Genomic DNA, 20,981 nt, shown 5'->3' with positions numbered 1-20,981 from the left:
GCGCTCCCTCGGCACTGACCCTCCCACAGTGCGGCGGCTCCCTCAGCACCGACCCTCCCACAGGCGGCGCTCCCTCAGCACTGACCCTCCCACAGTGCGGCACTCCCTCGGCACCGACCCTCCCACAGTGCGGCGCTCCCTCAGCACCGACCCTCCCACAGTGCGGCGCTCCCTCAGCACGACCCTCCCACAGTGCGGCGCTCCCTCAGCACCGACCCTCCCACAGTGCGGCGCTCCCTCAGCACTGACCCTCCCACAGTGCGGCGCTCCCTCAGCACCGACCCTCCCACAGTGCGGGGCTCCCTCAGCTCTGACCCTGAGAGTGTGGGGTTGATGGTGTGATGTGTCTGCGGAGTTTGGGTTTAGTTCTCTCGCTGGGCTGTGAGATTTAGTGAGCGTGAGGCAGAAAGTTCCGGAGCTCGGTGTCCAACAAACGAGTCAGGCATTGAAAAAATTAAATTCCATGGTCAGAATATATTAATTTTATTTGGTAACAATGAGAGAGAGAGAGAGACGGACTCTCCGGAGCTCACACTACCATTGATGTTCTGACCCAGTAAACACTGGGGTCTCTCCCCACCTCATTGCCCCTTTGTCTCTGCCTCCGTCCCCTCGTTCAGGGCTCAGTTATGACTCTCCCAGTGTGGGCACCCTCTCCCTCCCCTTCCTCCTCCCCCCTACTCACCACCCCGCTCTCCCACCTCTCCCCGTTCCTGGAGGCACCAAACCCAAGTTGGATCTTCAACCGTGGCCTGCGTCGGATACATCCCCCGTTCACGGGATCTTCGCATCCCCAGTTCACGAGATCTTCCTGTCTCCCAGTTCACGGGATCTTCCTGTCCCCCAATTCACGGGATCTTCCCGTGCCCCAGTTCACGAGATCTTCCTGTCCCCCAATTCACGGGATCTTCCCGTGCCCCAGTTCACGAGATCTTCCTGTGTACCAGTTCACGGGATCTTCCTGTCCCCAGTTCACGGGATCTTCCCATTCTCCAGTTCACAGGATCTTCCCGTCCCCCAGTTCACGGGATCTTCCCGTCCCCCAGTTCACGGGATCTTCCCATTCTCCAGTTCACGGGATCTTCCCGTCCCCCAGTTCACGGGATCTTCCCGTCCCCCAGTTCACGGGATCTTCCCATTCTCCAGTTCACGGGATCTTCCCATCCCCCAATTCACGGGATCTTCCTGTCCCCCAATTCACGGGATCTTCCCGTGCCCCAGTTCACGGGATCTTCCCATTCCCCAGTTCACGGGATCTTCCTGTCTCCCAGTTCATGGGATCTTCCCATCCCCCAGTTCACGGGATCTTCCTGTCTCCCAGTTCATGGGATCTTCCCATCCCCCAGTTCACGGTATCTTCCCATTCCCCCTCAGTCCTGTTGAGGGGGGGAAGGGAGGAAGGGCCTGGCGCCTGTCCGAACCCCTTGGGGTGGGTAGTGTGAGGGAGTGGGGGGTTGTTGAGTTGCGACCCATTGGGATCCCTCACTGGCCCTTTTCCCCCCCTCCCATCTCCTCCAGCCCACATCCCCTCCCACCCCGGGGTCTGGAGCGGGAGGGCCGGGCGTGGAATCTCCTCCCTGGGCCAGAGGAGGGCAATTCAGCCAAGTGAGGCGTCACACTCGCCCTGCCTCCCTCGGCCTCCCTCAGTCTCCCCTCTCCCTCACTCCCAGCATGCACCTCTCATTGACTCCAGTTCCAATATGGCGCCCATGTGTGGACGCAGGGGCAGGGAGGGGGCGAGGGGCGAGGGGCAGGGAGGGGGGCGAGGGGCGAGGGGCGAGGGGCAGGGAGGGGGCAGAGGGGTGAGGGGCGAGGGGCGGGTGGGGAGTCATTGGGGGTCACCAAGAGCTGAGATGCCTCGTCGAAGGTGCCAGGCTGCCCAGGGTGGCAGGACCCACAGGGAGGAGGGTGACCTCGGTTGAGGAGGGGGGAGGGAGGGTCAAGAGGGGAGAGGAGGGAGGGGAAGAGGCAGAGTGAAGGGGTGAGAGGTTTCAGGGCAGTGGGAGGAGAACGAGAAGTGAGGAGGTGAAAGGGCAGGTGGGGAGGGGGTGAGGGGATAATGCGGGGGGGGGGCGAGGGGCGAGGGAGAGGGGACACCGGGGTGGGGGGGGGGTGGAGGGGAGGAGATACCGGGGGCCGAGGCGGATGGGAAGGAGGGTGAGGAGTGACAGGATGATAGGTGACTGGGTGAGGCAGTCGGTTCGAGGGATCGAGGTGTGTGGGGATAGGCATCGAGGGTGGGGCATCGAGGAGGTTAAGGGCGAGGGGGTCGAGGGTGAGGGAGTTGGGGGTGAGGGGGACGGGGGTGAGGGGGATGGGGGGGTGAGGGGGTCGGGGGGAGGGGGCGGGGGGGGTGAGGGGGACGGGGGGTGAGGGGGACGGGGGGGTGAGGGGATCGGGGGGAGGAGGGACGGGGGGGTGAGGGGATCGGGGGGAGGGGGACGGGGGGGTGAGGGGGTCGGGGGGTGAGGGGGACAGGGGGGTGAGGGGCGAGGGGGGGGTGAGGGAGACGGGGAGTGAGGGGGTCGAGGGTGAGGGGGGGCGGGGGGTGAGGGGGACCGAGGGGTGAGGGGGGACAGGGGGGGTGAGGGGGACGGGGGGTGAGGGGGTTGAGGGTGAGGGGGACGGGGGTGAGGGGGGGCGGGGGGTGAGGGGGTCGAGGGTGAGGGGGACGGGGGTGAGGGGGGCGGGGGGGCGGGGGGTGAGGGGGACAGGGGTGAGGGGGACCGAGGGGTGAGGGGGGACAGGGGGGTGAGGGGGGACAGGGGGGTGAGGGGGATGGGGGGGGGGTGAGGGGGACAGGGGGGGGTGAGGGGACGGGGGGGGGGTCGAGGGGCAGGCAAGGCTCTGACACAGTTGCCGGTGATGGAAGGGTGAAAGGTTAAAGTGCGCCGGTGGTCCCGGGTCACGGCTGTGTGGGGGTGGGGTGTCCGGGTTTCGGGAAGTTTATCTCTCGGGTAAACCCTCCCCACAATCCCAGTCCCCGGAATGTGCTGGATAATGAACAATTCCCCAGTAAACAAACCCACCCTTCATCCAAGAACTAAATTCACTCACTGATTCTCAAACTGCCCGATTAGAAACAGAAACTCCCAACAGGGCGAGGCCATTCAGCCCATCGAGCCTGCTTCACCATCCAATTTAATCATTCAATTCAATATCCTAACCCCCCTTTCCCCCCATATCCCTCAATCCCTTTAGCCCCAAGAACGATATCTAATTCCTTCCTGAAATCACACAACGTTTTAGCCTCAACTACTTGCTGTGGGAGTGAATTCCACCGCTCTCTGGGTGAAGAAATTTCCCCTCACCTCAGCTCTAAAAGGTTTACCCCTTATCCTCAAAATATCACCCCCCCTAGTTCTGGACTCCCCCCACCATGGGGAACATTCTTTCTGAATCTACCCTGTCTAACCCTGTGTGAATTTTATAAGTCTCTATCAGATCCCCTCTCACTCTTCTAAACTCCAGTGAATATATCCTAACCCACTTAGTCTCTCCTCATATGACAGACCTGCCATCCCAGGAATCAGCCTGGTAAACCTTCGCTGTGCTCTCTCTATAACAAGGGACATCCTTCCTCAGATAAGGAGACCAAAACTACACACAATATTCCAGGAGTGGCCTCACCAACGCCCTGTACAATTGCAGCAAAACATCCCGATCCCTGAACTCAAATCCTCTCACTCTGAAGGCCAACATACCATTTCCCTTCTTTACTGCCTGCTGTACCTGCGTGCTTACTCTCAGCGACTGACACACCAGGACTCCAAGGTCTCGCTGAGTATCCCCCTCTCTCGATTCCAGTAATTGCTCCCAGACTGGATAACCTCACATTTATCCACATTATACTGCATCTGCCATGCAGATTCCCACACACTCAGTCTGTCCACATCACACTGAAACATCTCTGCATCCTCCTCACAGCTCACCCTCCCACCCAACTCTGTATCATCTACAAATTTGGAGATAGTTCCCTCTTCCAGATTATTAATATATAATGTGGAACAGTAGGGATCCCAGCACAGATCCCTGCGGATCCCCACTAATCACTGACTGACCATCAGAAAGAGGCCCATTTATGCCAACTCTTTGTTTCCGATCTGCTAACCAGCTTTCTATCCATCTCGAGACATTCCCCGCAATCCCACGTGCTTTAGTTTTCCACAGCAGTCTGTGTGTGAGAACTTGTCAAAACCCTTCTGAAAGTCTAAATAAACCACATCCACTGGTTCCCCTCGGTCAACGCCACTGGTTACATCCTCAAAGAATTCCAATAGGTTCATCGAGCGCGATTTCCCTTTTGTAAATCCGTGCTGACTGTGTCCGATTATCCCACTGCCTTCCAAACGCTGAGTTATAAAATCCTGGCGGCTTCCCCCGGCTCACTGGTCTGTCGGACCCTGTGTTCTCTGCCTCTCCGTTTTTGAGCAGTGGGTTTATATCAGCTGCCCTCCGATCTGGAGGAACCACAACACAGTCCCCAAAGAGTTTGGGAAAATAGCCTCCAATGGATCTGCTGTTCCCAGGGTCACTTCCTTACGTCCTCTGGGATGAAGATTATCTGGACGTCGCAGAATCCCTACAGTGCAGAAGGAGGCCGTTCGGCCCATCGAGCTGGCACCGACCACAATCCCACCCAGGCCCTATCCCCATAACCCCACACATTCACCCTGCTAATCCCCCTGGCACTAAGGGGCAATTTAGCACGGCCAATCCACCTAACCCGCACATCTTTGGAACGTGGGAGGAAACCAATGCAGACACCATAAAACATGGGAGCAGAATGAGGCCACTCGGCCCATCGAGTCTGTTCTGCCATTCAATCATGGCTGATATTTTTCTCATCCCCATTCTCCTGCCTTTTCCCCATATCCCCTGATCCCCTTATTAATCAGGAACCTATCTATCTCTGTCTTAAAGACACTCAATGACCCGGCCTCCACAGCTGAGGCAGCAGTGCTAACCCACTGTGCCACCCTGGGTCCCTGGCACTGTGAGGCAGCAGTGCTAACCCACTGTGCCACCCTGGGTCCCTGGCGCTGTGAGGCGGCAGTGCTAACCCACTGTGCCACCCTGGGTCCCTGGCACTGTGAGGTGGCAGTGCTAACCCACTGTGCCACCCTGGGTCCCTGGCACTGTGAGGCGGCAGTGCTAACCCACTGTGTCACCCTGGGTCCCTGGCACTGTGAGGTGGCAGTGCTAACCCACTGTGCCACCCTGGGTCCCTGGCACTGTGAGGCGGCAGTGCTAACCCACTGTGTCACCCTGGGTCCCTGGCACTGTGAGGCGGCAGTGCTAACCCACTGTGCCACCCTGGGTCCCTGGCACTGTGAGACAGCAGTGCTAACCCACTGTGCCACCCTGGGTCCCTGGCACTGTGAGGCGGCAGTGCTAACCCACTGTGTCACCCTGGGTCCCTGGCACTGTGAGGCAGCAGTGCTAACCCACTGTGCCACCCTGGGTCCCTGGCACTGTGAGGCAGCAGTGCTAACCCACTGTGCCACCCTGGGTCCCTGGCACTGTGAGGCGGCAGTGCTAACCCACTGTGCCACCCTGGGTCCCTGGCACTGTGAGGCGGCAGTGCTAACCCACTGTGCCACCCCGGGTCCCTGGCACTGTGAGGCGGCAGTGCTAACCCACTGTGTCACCCTGGGTCCCTGGCACTGTGAGGCAGCAGTGCTAACCCACTGTGCCACCCTGGGTCCCTGGCGCTGTGAGACAGCAGTGCTAACCCACTGTGCCACCCTGGGTCCCTGGCACTGTGAGGCAGCAGTGCTAACCCACTGTGCCACCATGGGTCCCTGGCACTGTGAGGCGGCAGTGCTAACCCACTGTGCCACCCCGGGTCCCTGGCACTGTGAGGCGGCAGTGCTAACCCACTGTGCCACCCTGGGTCCCTGGCACTGTGAGGCGGCAGTGCTAACCCACTGTGCCACCCTGGGTCCCTGGCACTGTGAGGCAGCAGTGCTAACCACCGTTGGAGATCCATCCATCCTGTCCATTTCCCCGATTCTCTACGTTTCCTGATTTCCGTCCTCACATCCACTAATGACTCAGTGAACTAAGTTACTGACCATTGGCTGGTAGCTAATGAATTAATTGTGGCATGATTAACCAACCAGTTAATCGCCGGTGAGATAATGAACCCATGAACCCTCGATCCTGAAGAGACAGAGTAACTAATCTTCAGTTCATTGATGGATCTGTCCCTGGTGACCGAGCGCAGTTAAGGATCAGTCATTAGTTAGTGGATAGTTATCTAAAGGGTTACGTTGGAGGGCCTCAGTCTCGCTCCCTCATTTCCGGCCTGTTTTTCAGGCTCTCCCCGTCCCTCCGTTTAGGCCGAAGCCTCGTAGCCGCTTTGATGAGGAGATGGCGAGAGTAGGAGACCTCGGGGGTGATGTACTGCAGGCAGGAGGCAGCGAGGGTGGGCGGCAGCGAGAGGTTCTGAGGTAGCTCGTAGCCCAGGATGCTGACCCCCCCTGGCTGCCAGGGCCTCAGCTCCCTGTCCTGGATCTGGGAGGCCTGGAGGGCCGGAGGAGGCCCGGAGCCTGCCGCCCCGAAGCAGTCGTGGGCCACCCGGCGGTTGGCCTGCCTCAGGAGGCCCAGCTCCCTCCGGAGGCACCGGGGGCCCAGGGTTCGGAGTTTGGACCAGAGGCTGGCGTTGAAGTGTCGGTAGAGGCCGGCGTCCAGCCAGGACCAGCGGCGGGCCTGCTCGGCCTCCTGGGCGGTCAGCCGGGTCCGCGAGGCCTGGCTGCGGGCGTTGAGCCTCACGTAGGTGACGTCTTCGGGCTCCCAGGCCAGGAGGCGACGCAGGAGGACCAGGGACTCGTCAAAGTGCTCGGCCACCATCACCAGGGAGAAGACGGACTCCAGGCCCCGGATGAAGCCTCGGAGGTAGGCCTCGTCGCCGGGGCGGCGGTTGGGGTCGCCGCCCAGGTCAAAGGTCAGGGAGTTGCGGGCGAACATGGCGAAGCGTTCCCCCGGGCGGTAGTAGGAGGCCGGCCGGCGGAGGAAGGCGGAGATGGAGCGGTTCGGAGCGTTCCGGAAGGAGGCCGAGAGCTGCCCGTAGTAGGCAAAGAGGGACTCGAACATGGCGGCCGGCTCTCGCACGATGGTGACGAAGGTGGCGTTGGCGGGGGCCAGGCGACGGAGCTCGGACAGGCCCGGCCTCAGGTGGGACGCCACCATGCTGGGGGGGCGGGTCAGCGGGTGGACAAAGAGGCGGGTGAAGGGCCGCGGGTAACAGAACTGGTGGTTCTGGTGGCTACAAACCCCCCCCGGTAAGGCCACCCGCACACCGTGTCGGTCCGCAAAGCGGAACAGGATGTTCTGAACCGTGCTCCCCGCTGTCTTGTGGGTCTTCAGGAAAATCACCTCCCTCCGCGCCCCCCCGGGGAGCGAGCCAGCGAGGCACGGAGTCCGGGAGCTGCGGAGAGGGAGGGGGACGCAGAGGCAGAGGGGGGGGATGTAGGGGGAGAGGGGGGGACGCAGAGACAGAGGGGGGGGAACGCAGAGGCAGAGGGGGGGACGCAGAGGGAGGGGGGGGTGCAGAGGCAGAGGGAGGGACGTAGAGGCAGAGGGGGGGACGCAGAGACAGGGGGGGGACGCAGAGGCAGAGGGAGGGACGTAGAGGCAGAGGGGGGGACGCAGAGGGAGGGGGGGGTGCAGAGGCAGAGGGGGGGACGCAGAGGCAGAGGGGGGGACGCAGAGGCAGGGGGGGGGTGCAGAGACAGAGGGGGGGACGCAGAGACAGAGGGGGGGACGCAGAGACAGAGGGGGGGACGCAGAGGCAGAGGGGGGGACGCAGAGGCAGAGGGGGGGACGCAGAGGCAGAGGGGGGGACGCAGAGGCAGAGGGGGGTGCAGAGACAGAGGGGGGGACGCAGAGACAGAGGGGGGGACGCAGAGGCAGAGGGAGGGACGCAGAGGCAGAGGGGGGGACGCAGAGGCAGAGGGGGGGACGCAGAGACAGAGGGGGGGACGCAGAGGCAGAGGGGGGTGCAGAGACAGAGGGGGGGACGCAGAGACAGAGGGGGGGACGCAGAGGCAGAGGGAGGGACGCAGAGGCAGAGGGGGGGACGCAGAGGCAGAGGGGGGGACGCAGAGACAGAGGGGGGGACGCAGAGGCAGAGGGGGGGACGCAGAGACAGAGGGGGGGACGCAGAGGCAGAGGGGGGTGCAGAGACAGAGGGGGGGACGCAGAGACAGAGGGGGGGACGCAGAGGCAGAGGGAGGGACGCAGAGGCAGAGGGGGGGACGCAGAGGCAGAGGGGGGTGCAGAGACAGAGGGGGGGACGCAGAGGCAGAGGGGGGTGCAGAGACAGAGGGGGGGACGCAGAGGCAGAGGGGGGGACGCAGAGGCAGAGGGGGGGACGCAGAGACAGAGGGGGGGACGCAGAGGCAGAGGGGGGGACGCAGAGACAGAGGGGGGGACGCAGAGACAGAGGGGGGGACGTAGAGACAGAGGGGGGGACGCAGAGGCAGAGGGAGGGACGCAGAGGCAGAGGGGGGGACGCAGAGGCAGAGGGGGGTGCAGAGACAGAGGGGGGGACGCAGAGACAGAGGGGGGGACGCAGAGGCAGAGGGGGGGACGCAGAGACAGAGGGGGGTGCAGAGACAGAGGGGGGGACGCAGAGGCAGAGGGGGGGACGCAGAGACAGAGGGGGGGACGCAGAGGCAGAGGGGGGGACGCAGAGGCAGAGGGGGGGACGCAGAGACAGAGGGGGGTGCAGAGACAGAGGGGGGGACGCAGAGGCAGAGGGGGGTGCAGAGACAGAGGGGGGGACGCAGAGGCAGAGGGGGGGACGCAGAGGCAGAGGGGGGGACGCAGAGACAGAGGGGGGGACGCAGAGACAGAGGGGGGGACGCAGAGGCAGAGGGGGGGACGCAGAGGCAGAGGGGGGGACGCAGAGGCAGAGGGGGGGACGCAGAGGCAGAGGGGGGGACGCAGAGACAGAGGGGGGTGCAGAGACAGAGGGGGGGACGCAGAGGCAGAGGGGGGGACGCAGAGGCAGAGGGGGGGACGCAGAGACAGAGGGGGGACGCAGAGGCAGAGGGGGGGACGCAGAGACAGAGGGGGGGACGCAGAGACAGAGGGGGGGACGCAGAGACAGAGGGGGGGACGCAGAGACAGAGGGGGGACGCAGAGACAGAGGGGGGGACGCAGAGACAGAGGGGGGACGCAGAGACAGAGGGGGGGACGCAGAGACAGAGGGGGGGACGCAGAGACAGAGGGGGGGACGCAGAGACAGAGGGGGGACGCAGAGACAGAGGGGGGGACGCAGAGACAGAGGGGGGGACGCAGAGACAGAGGGGGGTGCAGAGACAGAGGCGGGTGCAGAGACATGGGGGGAGGCAGAGGGGGGGACACAGAGGCAGGGGGTGCAGAGACGGGGGGGGGGACGTAGAGGTGGGGGGGGTGCAGAGATGGGGGGGACGCAGAGGCAGAGGGGGAGGGACGCAGAGAGAGTCAGAGAGAGACAGTCATGACAGGGAGAATGTGAGAGAGGGGCAAAGAGAGGGGGATGGAGTAAGGGAGAGAGTGAAGCATCGAGGAGGTCAGAGAGAGGTAGAGTGGGGGGGAGAGAGAGTAGATAGAGATTGAGGGATGGGGAGTAACAGGGTAAAGAGTGAGAGAAACAGAGATACAAATCATTAGTGCACATGTTGACACTGGCTGGAACAGAGTCATTCCCCACCACCTACCCCCCCCCACACACACACACACACACACACACACACACACACACACACACACACACACACACACACACACACACGGAGAGAGAGAGAATTTAAACAGAGCTTTCCAAATCAGCAAAACTGTTCAGAAATCAGAGATGAAATATCGAGAAAGAGAATCTCGATAACTTTAATATTCACTTTACACCATCAACCCAGACAGCCTTCCCCACACACACACCACCTACAGGCAGAACACTCAACATAGCGTTAGACACAGAGTAAAGCTCCCTCTACACTGTCTCCCCATCAAACACTCCCAGGACAGGTACAGCACGGGGTTAGATACAGAGTAAAGCTCCCTCTACACTGTCCCCCCATCAAACACTCCCAGGACAGGTACAGCACGGGGTTAGATACAGAGTAAAGCTCCCTCTACACTGTCCCCCCATCAAACACTGCCAGGACAGGTACAGCACGGGGTTAGATACAGAGTAAAGCTCCCTCTACACTGTCCCCCCATCAAACACTCCCAGGACAGGTACAGCACGGGGTTAGATACAGAGTAAAGCTCCCTCTACACTGTCCCCCCATCAAACACTGCCAGGACAGGTACAGCACGGGGTTAGATACAGAGTAAAGCTCCCTCTACACTGTCCCCCCATCAAACACTCCCAGGACAGGTACAGCACGGGGTTAGATACAGAGTAAAGCTCCCTCTACACTGTCCCCCATCAAACACTCCCAGGACAGGTACAGCACGGGGTTAGATACAGAGTAAAGCTCCCTCTACACTGTCCCCCATCAAACACTCCCAGGACAGGGACAGCACGGGGTTAGATACAGAGTAAAGCTCCCTCTACACTGTCCCCCCATCAAACACTCCCAGGACAGGTACAGCACGGGGTTAGATACAGAGTAAAGCTCCCTCTACACTGTCCCCATCAAACACTCCCAGGACAGGTACAGCACGGGGTTAGATACAGAGTAAAGCTCCCTCTACACTGTCCCCCATCAAACACTCCCAGGACAGGGACAGCACGGGGTTAGATACAGAGTAAAGCTCCCTCTACACTGTCCCCATAAAACACTCCCAGGACAGGTACAGCATGGGGTTAGATACAGAGTAAAGCTCCCTTCACATCGATGCACATTCAGGATCTGGACATTACTCCCGAGTGTGGGGATACGGAGACCGGGACTGTGCGCAGTAACTCCGAGTGTGGGGGATACGGAGACCGGGACTGTGCGCAGTAACTCCGAGTGTGGGGGATAGGGAGACCGGGACTGTGCGCAGTAACTCCGAGTGTGGGGGATACAGAGACCGGGACTGTGTGCAGTAACTCCGAGTGTGGGGATATGGAGACCGGGACTGTGCGCAGTAACTCCGAGTGTGGGGATATGGAGACCGGGACTGTGCGCAGTAACTCCGAGTGTGGGGATACGGAGACCGGGACTGTGCGCAGTAACTCCGAGTGTGGGGGATACGGAGACCGGGACTGTGTGCAGTAACTCCGAGTGTGGGGATAGGGAGACCGGACTGTGCGCAGTAACTCCGAGTGTGGGGATAGGGAGACCGGGACTGTGCGCAGTAACTCCGAGTGTGGGATAGGGAGACCGGGACTGTGCGCAGTAACTCCGAGTGTGGGATACGGAGACCGGGACTGTGCGCAGTAACTCCGAGTGTGTGGGATACGGAGACCGGGACTGTGCGCAGTAACTCCGAGTGTGGGGGATACGGATACCGGGACTGTGCGCAGTAACTCCGAGTGTGGGGGATACGGAGACCGGGACTGTGCGCAGTAACTCCGAGTGTGGGGATACGGAGACCGGGACTGTGCGCAGTAACTCCGAGTGTGGGGGATACGGAGACCGGGACTGTGCGCAGTAACTCCGAGTGTGGAGGATACGGAGACCGGGACTGTGCGCAGTAACTCCGAGTGTGGAGGATACGGAGACCGGGACTGTGCGCAGTAACTCCGAGTGTGGGGATAGGGAGACCGGGACTGTGCGCAGTAACTCCGAGTGTGTGGGATAGGGAGACCGGGACTGTGCGCAGTAACTCCGAGTGTGTGGGATACGGAGACCGGGACTGTGCGCAGTAACTCCGAGTGTGGGGGATACGGAGACCGGGACTGTGCGCAGTAACTCCGAGTGTGGGGATACGGAGACCGGGACTGTGCGCAGTAACTCCGAGTGTGGGGGATACGGAGACCGGGACTGTGCGCAGTAACTCCGAGTGTGGGGGATACGGAGACCGGGACTGTGCGCAGTAACTCCGAGTGTGGGATAGGGAGACCGGGACTGTGCGCAGTAACTCCGAGTGTGGGGGATACGGAGACCGGGACTGTGCGCAGTAACTCCGAGTGTGGGGGATACGGAGACCGGGACTGTGCGCAGTAACTCCGAGTGTGGGGATAGGGAGACCGGGACTGTGCGCAGTAACTCCGAGTGTGGGGATACGGAGACCGGGACTGTGCGCAGTAACTCCGAGTGTGGGGGATACGGAGACCGGGACTGTGCGCAGTAACTCCGAGTGTGGGGGATACGGAGACCGGGACTGTGTGCAGTAACTCCGAGTGTGGGGGATACGGAGACCGGGACTGTGCGCAGTAACTCCGAGTGTGGGGGATACGGAGACCGGGACTGTGCGCAGTAACTCCGAGTGTGGGGGATACGGAGACCGGGACTGTGCGCAGTAACTCCGAGTGTGGGGGATAGGGAGACCGGGACTGTGCGCAGTAACTCCGAGTGTGGGGGATACGGAGACCGGGACTGTGCGCAGTAACTCCGAGTGTGGGGGATAGGGAGACCGGGACTGTGCGCAGTAACTCCGAGTGTGGGGGATACGGAGACCGGGACTGTGCGCAGTAACTCCGAGTGTGGGGATACGGAGACGGGGACTGTGCGCAGTAACTCCGAGTGTGGGGGATACGGAGACCGGGACTGTGCGCAGTAACTCCGAGTGTGGGGATACGGAGACGGGGACTGTGCGCAGTAACTCCGAGTGTGGGGGATACGGAGACCGGGACTGTGCGCAGTAACTCCGAGTGTGGGGGATACGGAGACCGGGACTGTGCGCAGTAACTCCGAGTGTGGGGGATACGGAGACCGGGACTGTGCGCAGTAACTCCGAGTGTGGGGGATACGGAGACCGGGACTGTGCGCAGTAACTCCGAGTGTGGGGGATACGGAGACCGGGACTGTGTGCAGTAACTCCGAGTGTGGGGATACGGAGACCGGGACTGTGCGCAGTAACTCCGAGTGTGGGGGATACGGAGACCGGGACTGTGCGCAGTAACTCCGAGTGTGGGATAGGGAGACCGGGACTGTGCGCAGTAACTCCGAGTGTGGGATAGGGAGACCGGGACTGTGCGCAGTAACTCCGAGTGTGGGATAGGGAGACCGGGACTGTGCGCAGTAACTCCGAGTGTGGGGGATACGGAGACCGGGACTGTGCGCAGTAACTCCGAGTGTGGGATAGGGAGACCGGGACTGTGCGCAGTAACTCCGAGTGTGGGGGATACGGAGACCGGGACTGTGCGCAGTAACTCCGAGTGTGGGGGATACGGAGACCGGGACTGTGCGCAGTAACTCCGAGTGTGGGGGATACGGAGACCGGGACTGTGCGCAGTAACTCCGAGTGTGGGATAGGGAGACCGGGACTGTGCGCAGTAACTCCGAGTGTGGGGGATACGGAGACCGGGACTGTGCGCAGTAACTCCGAGTGTGGGATAGGGAGACCGGGACTGTGCGCAGTAACTCCGAGTGTGGGGGATACGGAGACCGGGACTGTGCGCAGTAACTCCGAGTGTGGGGGATACAGAGACCAGGACTGTGCGCAGTAACTCCGAGTGTGGGGGATACGGAGACCGGGACTGTGCGCAGTAACTCCGAGTGTGGGGGATACGGAGACCGGGACTGTGCGCAGTAACTCCGAGTGTGGGATAGGGAGACCGGGACTGTGCGCAGTAACTCCGAGTGTGGGGGATAGGGAGACCGGGACTGTGCGCAGTAACTCCGAGTGTGGGGGATACGGAGACCGGGACTGTGCGCAGTAACTCCGAGTGTGGGGGATACGGAGATCGGGACTGTGTGCAGTAACTCCGAGTGTGGGGATACGGAGACCGGGACTGTGCGCAGTAACTCCGAGTGTGGGGGATAGGGAGACCGGGACTGTGCGCAGTAACTCCGAGTGTGGGGATACGGAGACCGGGACTGTGCGCAGTAACTCCGAGTGTGGGGGATACGGAGACCGGGACTGTGCGCAGTAACTCCGAGTGTGGGGGATACGGAGACCGGGACTGTGCGCAGTAACTCCGAGTGTGGGGGATACAGAGACCAGGACTGTGCGCAGTAACTCCGAGTGTGGGGGATAGGGAGACCGGGACTGTGCGCAGTAACTCCGAGTGTGGGGATACGGAGACCGGGACTGTGCGCAGTAACTCCGAGTGTGGGGGATACGGAGACCAGGACTGTGCGCAGTAACTCCGAGTGTGGGGGATACGGAGACCGGGACTGTGCGCAGTAACTCCGAGTGTGGGGGATACGGAGACCGGGACTGTGCGCAGTAACTCCGAGTGTGGGGGATACGGAGACCGGGACTGTGCGCAGTAACTCCGAGTGTGGGATAGGGAGACCGGGACTATGCACAGTAACTCCGAGTGTGGGGGATACGGAGACCAGGACTGTGTGCAGTAACTCCGAGTGTGGGGGATAGGGAGACCGGGACTATGCGCAGTAACTCCGAGTGTGGGGGATACGGAGACCGGGACTGTGCGCAGTAACTCCGAGTGTGGGATAGGGAGACTGGGACTGTGCGCAGTAACTCCGAGTGTGGGGGATACGGAGACCGGGACTGTGCGCAGTAACTCCGAGTGTGGGGGATACGGAGACCGGGACTGTGCGCAGTAACTCCGAGTGTGGGGGATAGGGAGATAGGAGTGGGTGATGGAGAGTGGGAGGGGAGGGTTTTTGTGTGGGGAATGGGTGTAAGGAGAGGCAGGATCTATACCTGATCGCACTCTCGTATCTCCTGTGATGGTTCTGCCAGTTGAACTGGCAGTTGTGTAGCAGAAAGATACTGACGCCAGTCACTGCTGCTAATCCCGCAAACACCTTCTTGTTCGACATGTTGCGTGCAGCCCTGAAGAGGAGAACGACAGCAGAGTGAATGTGGCCAAGTGCCGAGTTCTCCTTGGGGAAACAGAGTGATTTACTCAGACTGTGACACTATTTACCTCCAGTGACTTGCGAATCATAAAATACCTACCCATCTCTCCGGTTCACCCTAACCTGCACATCTTTGGACACTAAGGGGCAATTTAGCATGGCCAATCCACCTAACCTACACATCTTTGGACACTAAGGGGCAATTTAGCATGGCCAATCCACCTAACCTACACATCTTTGGACACTAAGAGGCAATTTGAATGGACCTACCTCGCATTAAGTTGATCTTTCTCTACACACTAGCTATGACTGCAACACTACATTCTGCACTCTCTCCCTTTCTTCTCTATGAACGGTATGCTTTGTCTGTATAGTGCGCGAGAAACAATACTTTTCACCGTATCCCAATACATGTGCTAATAAATCAAATCAAATTTAGCACGGCCAATCCACCTAACCTGCACATCTTTTGGACACTAAGGGACAATTTAGCATGGCCAATCCACCTAACCTGCACATCTTTTGGACACTAAGGGACAATTTAGCACGGCCAATCCACCTAACCTGCACATCTTTTGGACACTAAGGGACAATTTAGCATGGCCAATCCACCCTAACCTGCACATCTTTTGGACTGTGGGGGGAAACTGGAGCACCCGGAGGAAACCCACGCAGACACGGGGAGAATGTGCAAACTCCACACAGACAGTGACTACAGGCCAGGAATCGAAGCCGGGTCCCTGGAGCTGTGAGACAGCAGTGCTAACCATCCCGCACTTTATTTATTTATACGAATATATAATTTTCATTTATTAAATAAATTTAAATTCCACCAGCTGCTGGGATGGGGTTTGACCATGTGTTCCCAGAGCATTAACCAGGCAGGTGTCTGGATTCTTAATCTGCTGTTATTCCCACCATCGTATCAAAGATACTGACATTGAGGGTGGTTCCTCATCCCCATCCATGTGTGAACAGCCTATCATCACCAGCCAGACAGATCCCCCAGGCTGTAACAGAGGGTTCAAACCCCACCATCACTGCAACCCTCCCCACCCCCTCCCTATCTCTGTAACCCCCTCCAGCCCCTACACCCCCTCACTATCTCTGTAACCTCCTCCAGCCCCTACACCTCCTCCCTATCTCTGTAACCCCCTCCAGCCCCTACACCCCCTCCCTATCTCTGTAACCCCCTCCAGCCCCTACACCCCCTCCCTACCTCTGTAACCCCCTCCAGCCCCTACACCCCCTCCCTATCTCTGTAACCCCCTCCAGCCCCTACACCCCCTCCCTACCTCTGTAACCCCCTCCAGCCCCGACACCCCCTCCCTATCTCTGTAACCCCCTCCAGCCCCTACACCCCCTCCCTATCTCTGTAACCTCCTCCAGCCCCTACACCCCCCTCCCTATCTCTGTAACCTCCTCCAGCCCCTACACCCCCTCCCTATCTCTGTAACCCCCTCCAGCCCCTACACCCCCTCCCTATCTCTGTAACCCCCTCCAGCCCCTACACCCCCTCCCTATCTCTGTAACCTCCTCCAGCCCCTACACCCCCTCCCTATCTCTGTAACCCCCTCCTATTAGTGAGTGGTAGGTCCTTCCGCAGTGGGTCCAGGTGAAGGTGCAGTCACTGCGGGGCTAACTGTATCTAATCCTTGCCTCCTTTCCTGTTGCCTGTCTTTATACAGGACAGACACATTCTGGAACACTCCAGGCACCACAACCTGTAATATCTACCCCCCCTCCCCCCACCCCACTGAATGAAGGCCGTCAGGCACAAACTTCCCTCAGAAAGCCCTTGAAATCTGTGGGTCCGGCCCCTCTCTGCCCCATTTACCAGCGTCAGACATTGTACATCACCACCTTGTTGCAATGTCACCGCTGTGAAATGGACTAGATACAATGAAGTGTCACATGATACCATGTAACTAACAAAAAACTGACCAGAAACAAGAGTATCTGATGAATTTCAGATTCATTACAAAGAAACTGTTACAGGATTAACTGGTACAACGTAACTGGCCTAGAACTGATGTGATTCTATGTAACTCCCACAAAACTGACTAAATAAAATGAAATTGATCAGATACAATGTAACTGACAGGAAACTGATTAGATACAATGTAACCGACAGGAAATTGATCAGATACAATGTAACCAACAGGAAATTGATCAGATACAATGTAACGGACAGGAAACTGATTCGATACAATGTAACTGACAGGAAATTGATTAGATACAATGTAACTGACATGAAATTGATCAGATACAATGTAACTGACAGGAAACTGATTAGGTACAATGTAACTGACATGAAATTGATCAGATACAATGTAACTGACAGGAAACTGATTAGGTACAATGTAACTGACATGAAATTGATTAGATACAATGTAACGGACAGGAAACTGATTAGATACAATGTAACTGACATGAAATTGATCAGATACAATGTAACGGACAGGAAACTGATTAGGTACAATGTAACTGACAGGAAACTGATTAGGTACAATGTAACTGACAGGAAACTGATTAGGTACAATGTAACTGACATGAAATTGATTAGATACAATGTAACGGACAGGAAACTGATTAGATACAATGTAACTGACATGAAATTGATCAGATACAATGTAACGGACAGGAAACTGATTAGATACAATGTAACTGACATGAAATTGATCAGATACAATGTAACGGACAGGAAACTGATTAGGTACAATGTAACCGACATGAAATTGATCAGATACAATGTAACCGACATGAAAGTGATTAGATACAATGTAATTGGGTTGAAATGAATCAGATACAATATAACTAGAATGAAATTGATTCGTTATGCTGTAACTGGGACGAAATCGATCAGATACAATGTAACTGACATGAAATCGATCAGATACAATGTAACTGGAATGAAACTGATTAGATACAATGTAACTGGGTTGAAATGAATCAGATACAATATAACTAGAATGAAATTGATTGGATATGCTGTAACTGGGATGAAATCGATCAGATACAACGTAACTGACATGAAATCGATCAGATACAATGTAACTGGGTTGAAATGAATCAGATACAATGTAACTAGCACAGTACTGGTGGAGATACAGTGTTCGAAACAATGTAATTAATGTAAGTGTTTTTGGATACTATGAACCTGCGACTCAGTTGGATGGATCAGAAGCAGCTAATCTGAAATTAATAAGAAAGAAATGTAATTAAGATGAAGTGGAGCGGCTTCAGTGTAAGCGGAATAGAATTGGAGGGGCAGAGACAGAGGCAGAGGGGGTGAATTCAGAGTGGTAAACAGAAATGTCACATACTCACTGGCTGCAGATTCTGTGTGTCAGTGCTGCTGCTGTTGTCGATTCTCGGTCTGATTCACATGGTGGCCAGCGGAAGGATTGATGCATTTTCTTCCCCCCTTCTCTCTTTCTCTTCCTTTCTATATCAGAATAAAGGTGCAGGGAGCTGGTTTGTCGGGGTGGGAGGGAGGAGGATGGCACACAGTCCTTCCCACTTACAAAATGCTGCAATTGGAGTAACTATTTCTTCCTTCTCCTCTCTCTCCCTCTGGAAATGCTTCAGGCTAAGGCTGTGTTGTTCTATCCAGCTGCCTTGCTGACTGTAGCGTTCCCCCTCTCTCTCACACACACAGAGTCACAGCCAAGTGAAGGGGGGGGGGGGGGGAACTGCAGAGCTGGATGGGACAACAATAAGAAAGACTGAAGGTGTCTCAGAGGGCCAAACCTGACACTAGCCTGGAGAATAACTAAACCCTGCATATTTTTCACCCTCCCACCCCTCACCCCCTTTTGTAAAAGGGGCTGACTTCCATTTTTCCCCTGGGTCCCCCCCTCTGAGAGGGGGGGGTCAAGTCACACATGAGCAATAAAATAAACCTCCTCACGCACCGACTGCCTTTCAAAGCCCAGTTTATTCTTAAAGATAAGCCCTGGGTGACCCAAGCACACCCCCCCCCCTCTCCCACAGTGGGTTAGCACTGCTGCCCCGCAGCGCCAGGGGACCCCGGGTTCGATTCCCGGCTTGGGCTCACTGTCTGTGCGGAGTCTGCATGTTCTCCCCATGTCTGCGTGGGTTTCCTCCTACAGTCCAAAAGACGTGCTGGTTAGGGTCCCGTGCTAAATTCTCCCTCCGTGTAACCCGAGCAGGTGCTGGGGTGTTAAAGTTTATTTATCAGTGTCGCAAGTAAGGCTTACATTAACACCGCAATGAAGTTACTGTGAAATCCCCTAGTCGCCCACACCCCGGCGCCGGTTCGGGTTACACTGAGGGAGAATTTAGCACGGCCAATCCACCCTAACCAGCATGTCTTTCAGAAGTCTCACAACGCCAGGTTAAAGTCCAACAGGTTTATTTGGAATCACGAGCTTTCGGAGCGCCGCCCCTTCGCCAGGTCAAACTCTGAAAGTCTCAGTGCTCCGAAAGCTCGTAACCACCAAATAAATCTGTTGGCTTTAACCTGTTGTGAGACTACTTGCTGTGCCTATCCCAATCCAACACTGGTAACTCCACATCAGAATATAGGAGGAAACCCACGCAGACACGGGGAGAATGTGCAGACTCCGCACAGACACTGACCCGAGCCGGGAATCGAACCCAGGTCTCTAGTGCTGAGAGGCAGCAGTGCTAAGCCACTGTGGCACCGTGGCGACTAGGAGATTTTCATTGCAGTATTAATGTAAGCCGCCTTGTGGCACTAATAAATAAAGTTTAAACTTCAACTTTCAAAACTGATCGGCGATGGTCAGGTTTACAATGGGAATTTTCCATGTAAACGGTCACGCAGAGCCTCACACTGGCCGGAGGGAGTATTGCAGCCCTTATGAATGGGGATAGGAGGGTGAGAGAGAGAGAAACAAGCCCAACATTTCCACAGCTTTCACAACCTTCTTTTCTCACGGAATATCGGCATTGGTGTCCAGTGTTTACCCCCCCCCATCCCTAATTGCCCCTTGAGAAGGGGGTGGGTGATCCGCCATCTTGAACCCGCTGCAGTCCCCATGCGGTGTAGGCACACCCACAGTGCTGTTAGGGAGGGAGTTCCAGGATTGTGATTGGACATCAGTCAGTCCCCATGTGGTGTAGGTACACCCACAGTGCTGTTAGGGAGGGAGTTCCAGGATTTTGACCACAGCCACAGTGAAGGAACGGCTGATATATTTCCCAGTCGGGATGGTGAGTGACTCGGAGGGGGAACTTGCAGGTGGTGGTGTTCCCCATGTGTCTGCTGCCCCTTGTCCTTCTAGATGGTAGAGGTGGTGGGTTTGGAAGGTGCTGTGGAAGGAGCCTTGGTGAGTCGCTGCGGTGCATCTTGTAGATGGTACACACGGCTGTCACTGTGTGTCGGTGGTGGAGGGAGTGGGTGTTGAAGGGGCTGAATGGCCTTTAGTTCCTATGTCACAGGCTCAAGGACGGGCTAAATGGCCTCCTCCTGTTCCTGTAAAGGATTGAGGAAGTTACCTGCTTTTCCTCTGGGGTCGTGTATGAGGCAACACTGAGAGCTGGGAGTAGATTTTAACAGTGAGACTCCAGTGGATTAACACACTGAGACGACAGGGGCCGTGAGCTGAATTGGGAACGAGTTATTCTCCGTGCAAAATGATACTGCCACCCTGAACATTCTGAGATCATCATTAAATAATTGAGAAAGCTGCCAGGGACATTCAGATCCAATTTCTTACCAATTACCCATTAAAGTATTAAAGGGTGGGGGAGTCACTCACTGCTACCCTCAGTAAGAGGTAACCAGTTACTGTATGGTCAGCACTGCTGCCTCACAGCGCCAGGGACCCGGGTTCGATTCCTGGCTCGGGTCACTGTGTGGAGGCTGCACATTCTCCCCGTGTCTGCGTGGGTTTCCTCCAGTTTCCTTCCAAAAGATGTGTAGGTTAGGTGGATTGGCTATGCTAAATTGTCCCTTAGTGTCCAAAGATGTGCAGGTTAGGTGGATTGGCCATGCTAAATTGTCCCTTAGTGTCCAAAGATGTGCAGGTTAGGGTGGATTGGCCATGCTAAATTGTCCCTTAGTGTCCAAAGATGCACAGGTTAGGTGGATTGGCCATGCTAAGTTGCCCCTTAGTGTCCAAAGATGTGCAG

The 20,981-nt window shown here is 57.5% G+C and overlaps 1 protein-coding gene across 1 annotated transcript; it reads right to left on the bottom strand.

Annotated features, from left to right (window-relative positions):
• Window positions 1-6,285: 6,285 nt before the first annotated feature.
• gal3st3 (galactose-3-O-sulfotransferase 3) lies at window positions 6,286-18,344 on the bottom strand. Its single transcript, XM_080184708.1, has 3 exons — window positions 18,189-18,344; window positions 14,701-14,832; window positions 6,286-7,432 (listed from the first exon to the last, which is right to left on the bottom strand). Exons 1-3 carry the CDS (start codon window positions 18,272-18,274, stop codon window positions 6,286-6,288), a joined length of 1,365 nt encoding a protein of 454 aa, XP_080040834.1. The 5' UTR covers window positions 18,275-18,344.
• Window positions 18,345-20,981: the final 2,637 nt, after the last annotated feature.

The sequence above is a fragment of the Carcharhinus amblyrhynchos genome, unplaced genomic scaffold, assembly GCF_965287045.1.
Source record: "Carcharhinus amblyrhynchos unplaced genomic scaffold, sCarAmb.v2.hapA scaffold_883, whole genome shotgun sequence".
Lineage (NCBI taxonomy): Eukaryota > Metazoa > Chordata > Chondrichthyes > Carcharhiniformes > Carcharhinidae > Carcharhinus > Carcharhinus amblyrhynchos.
The sequence above is the reverse complement of the archived record's forward strand: the minus strand, read 5'-3'. Positions and strand labels throughout refer to the sequence as shown.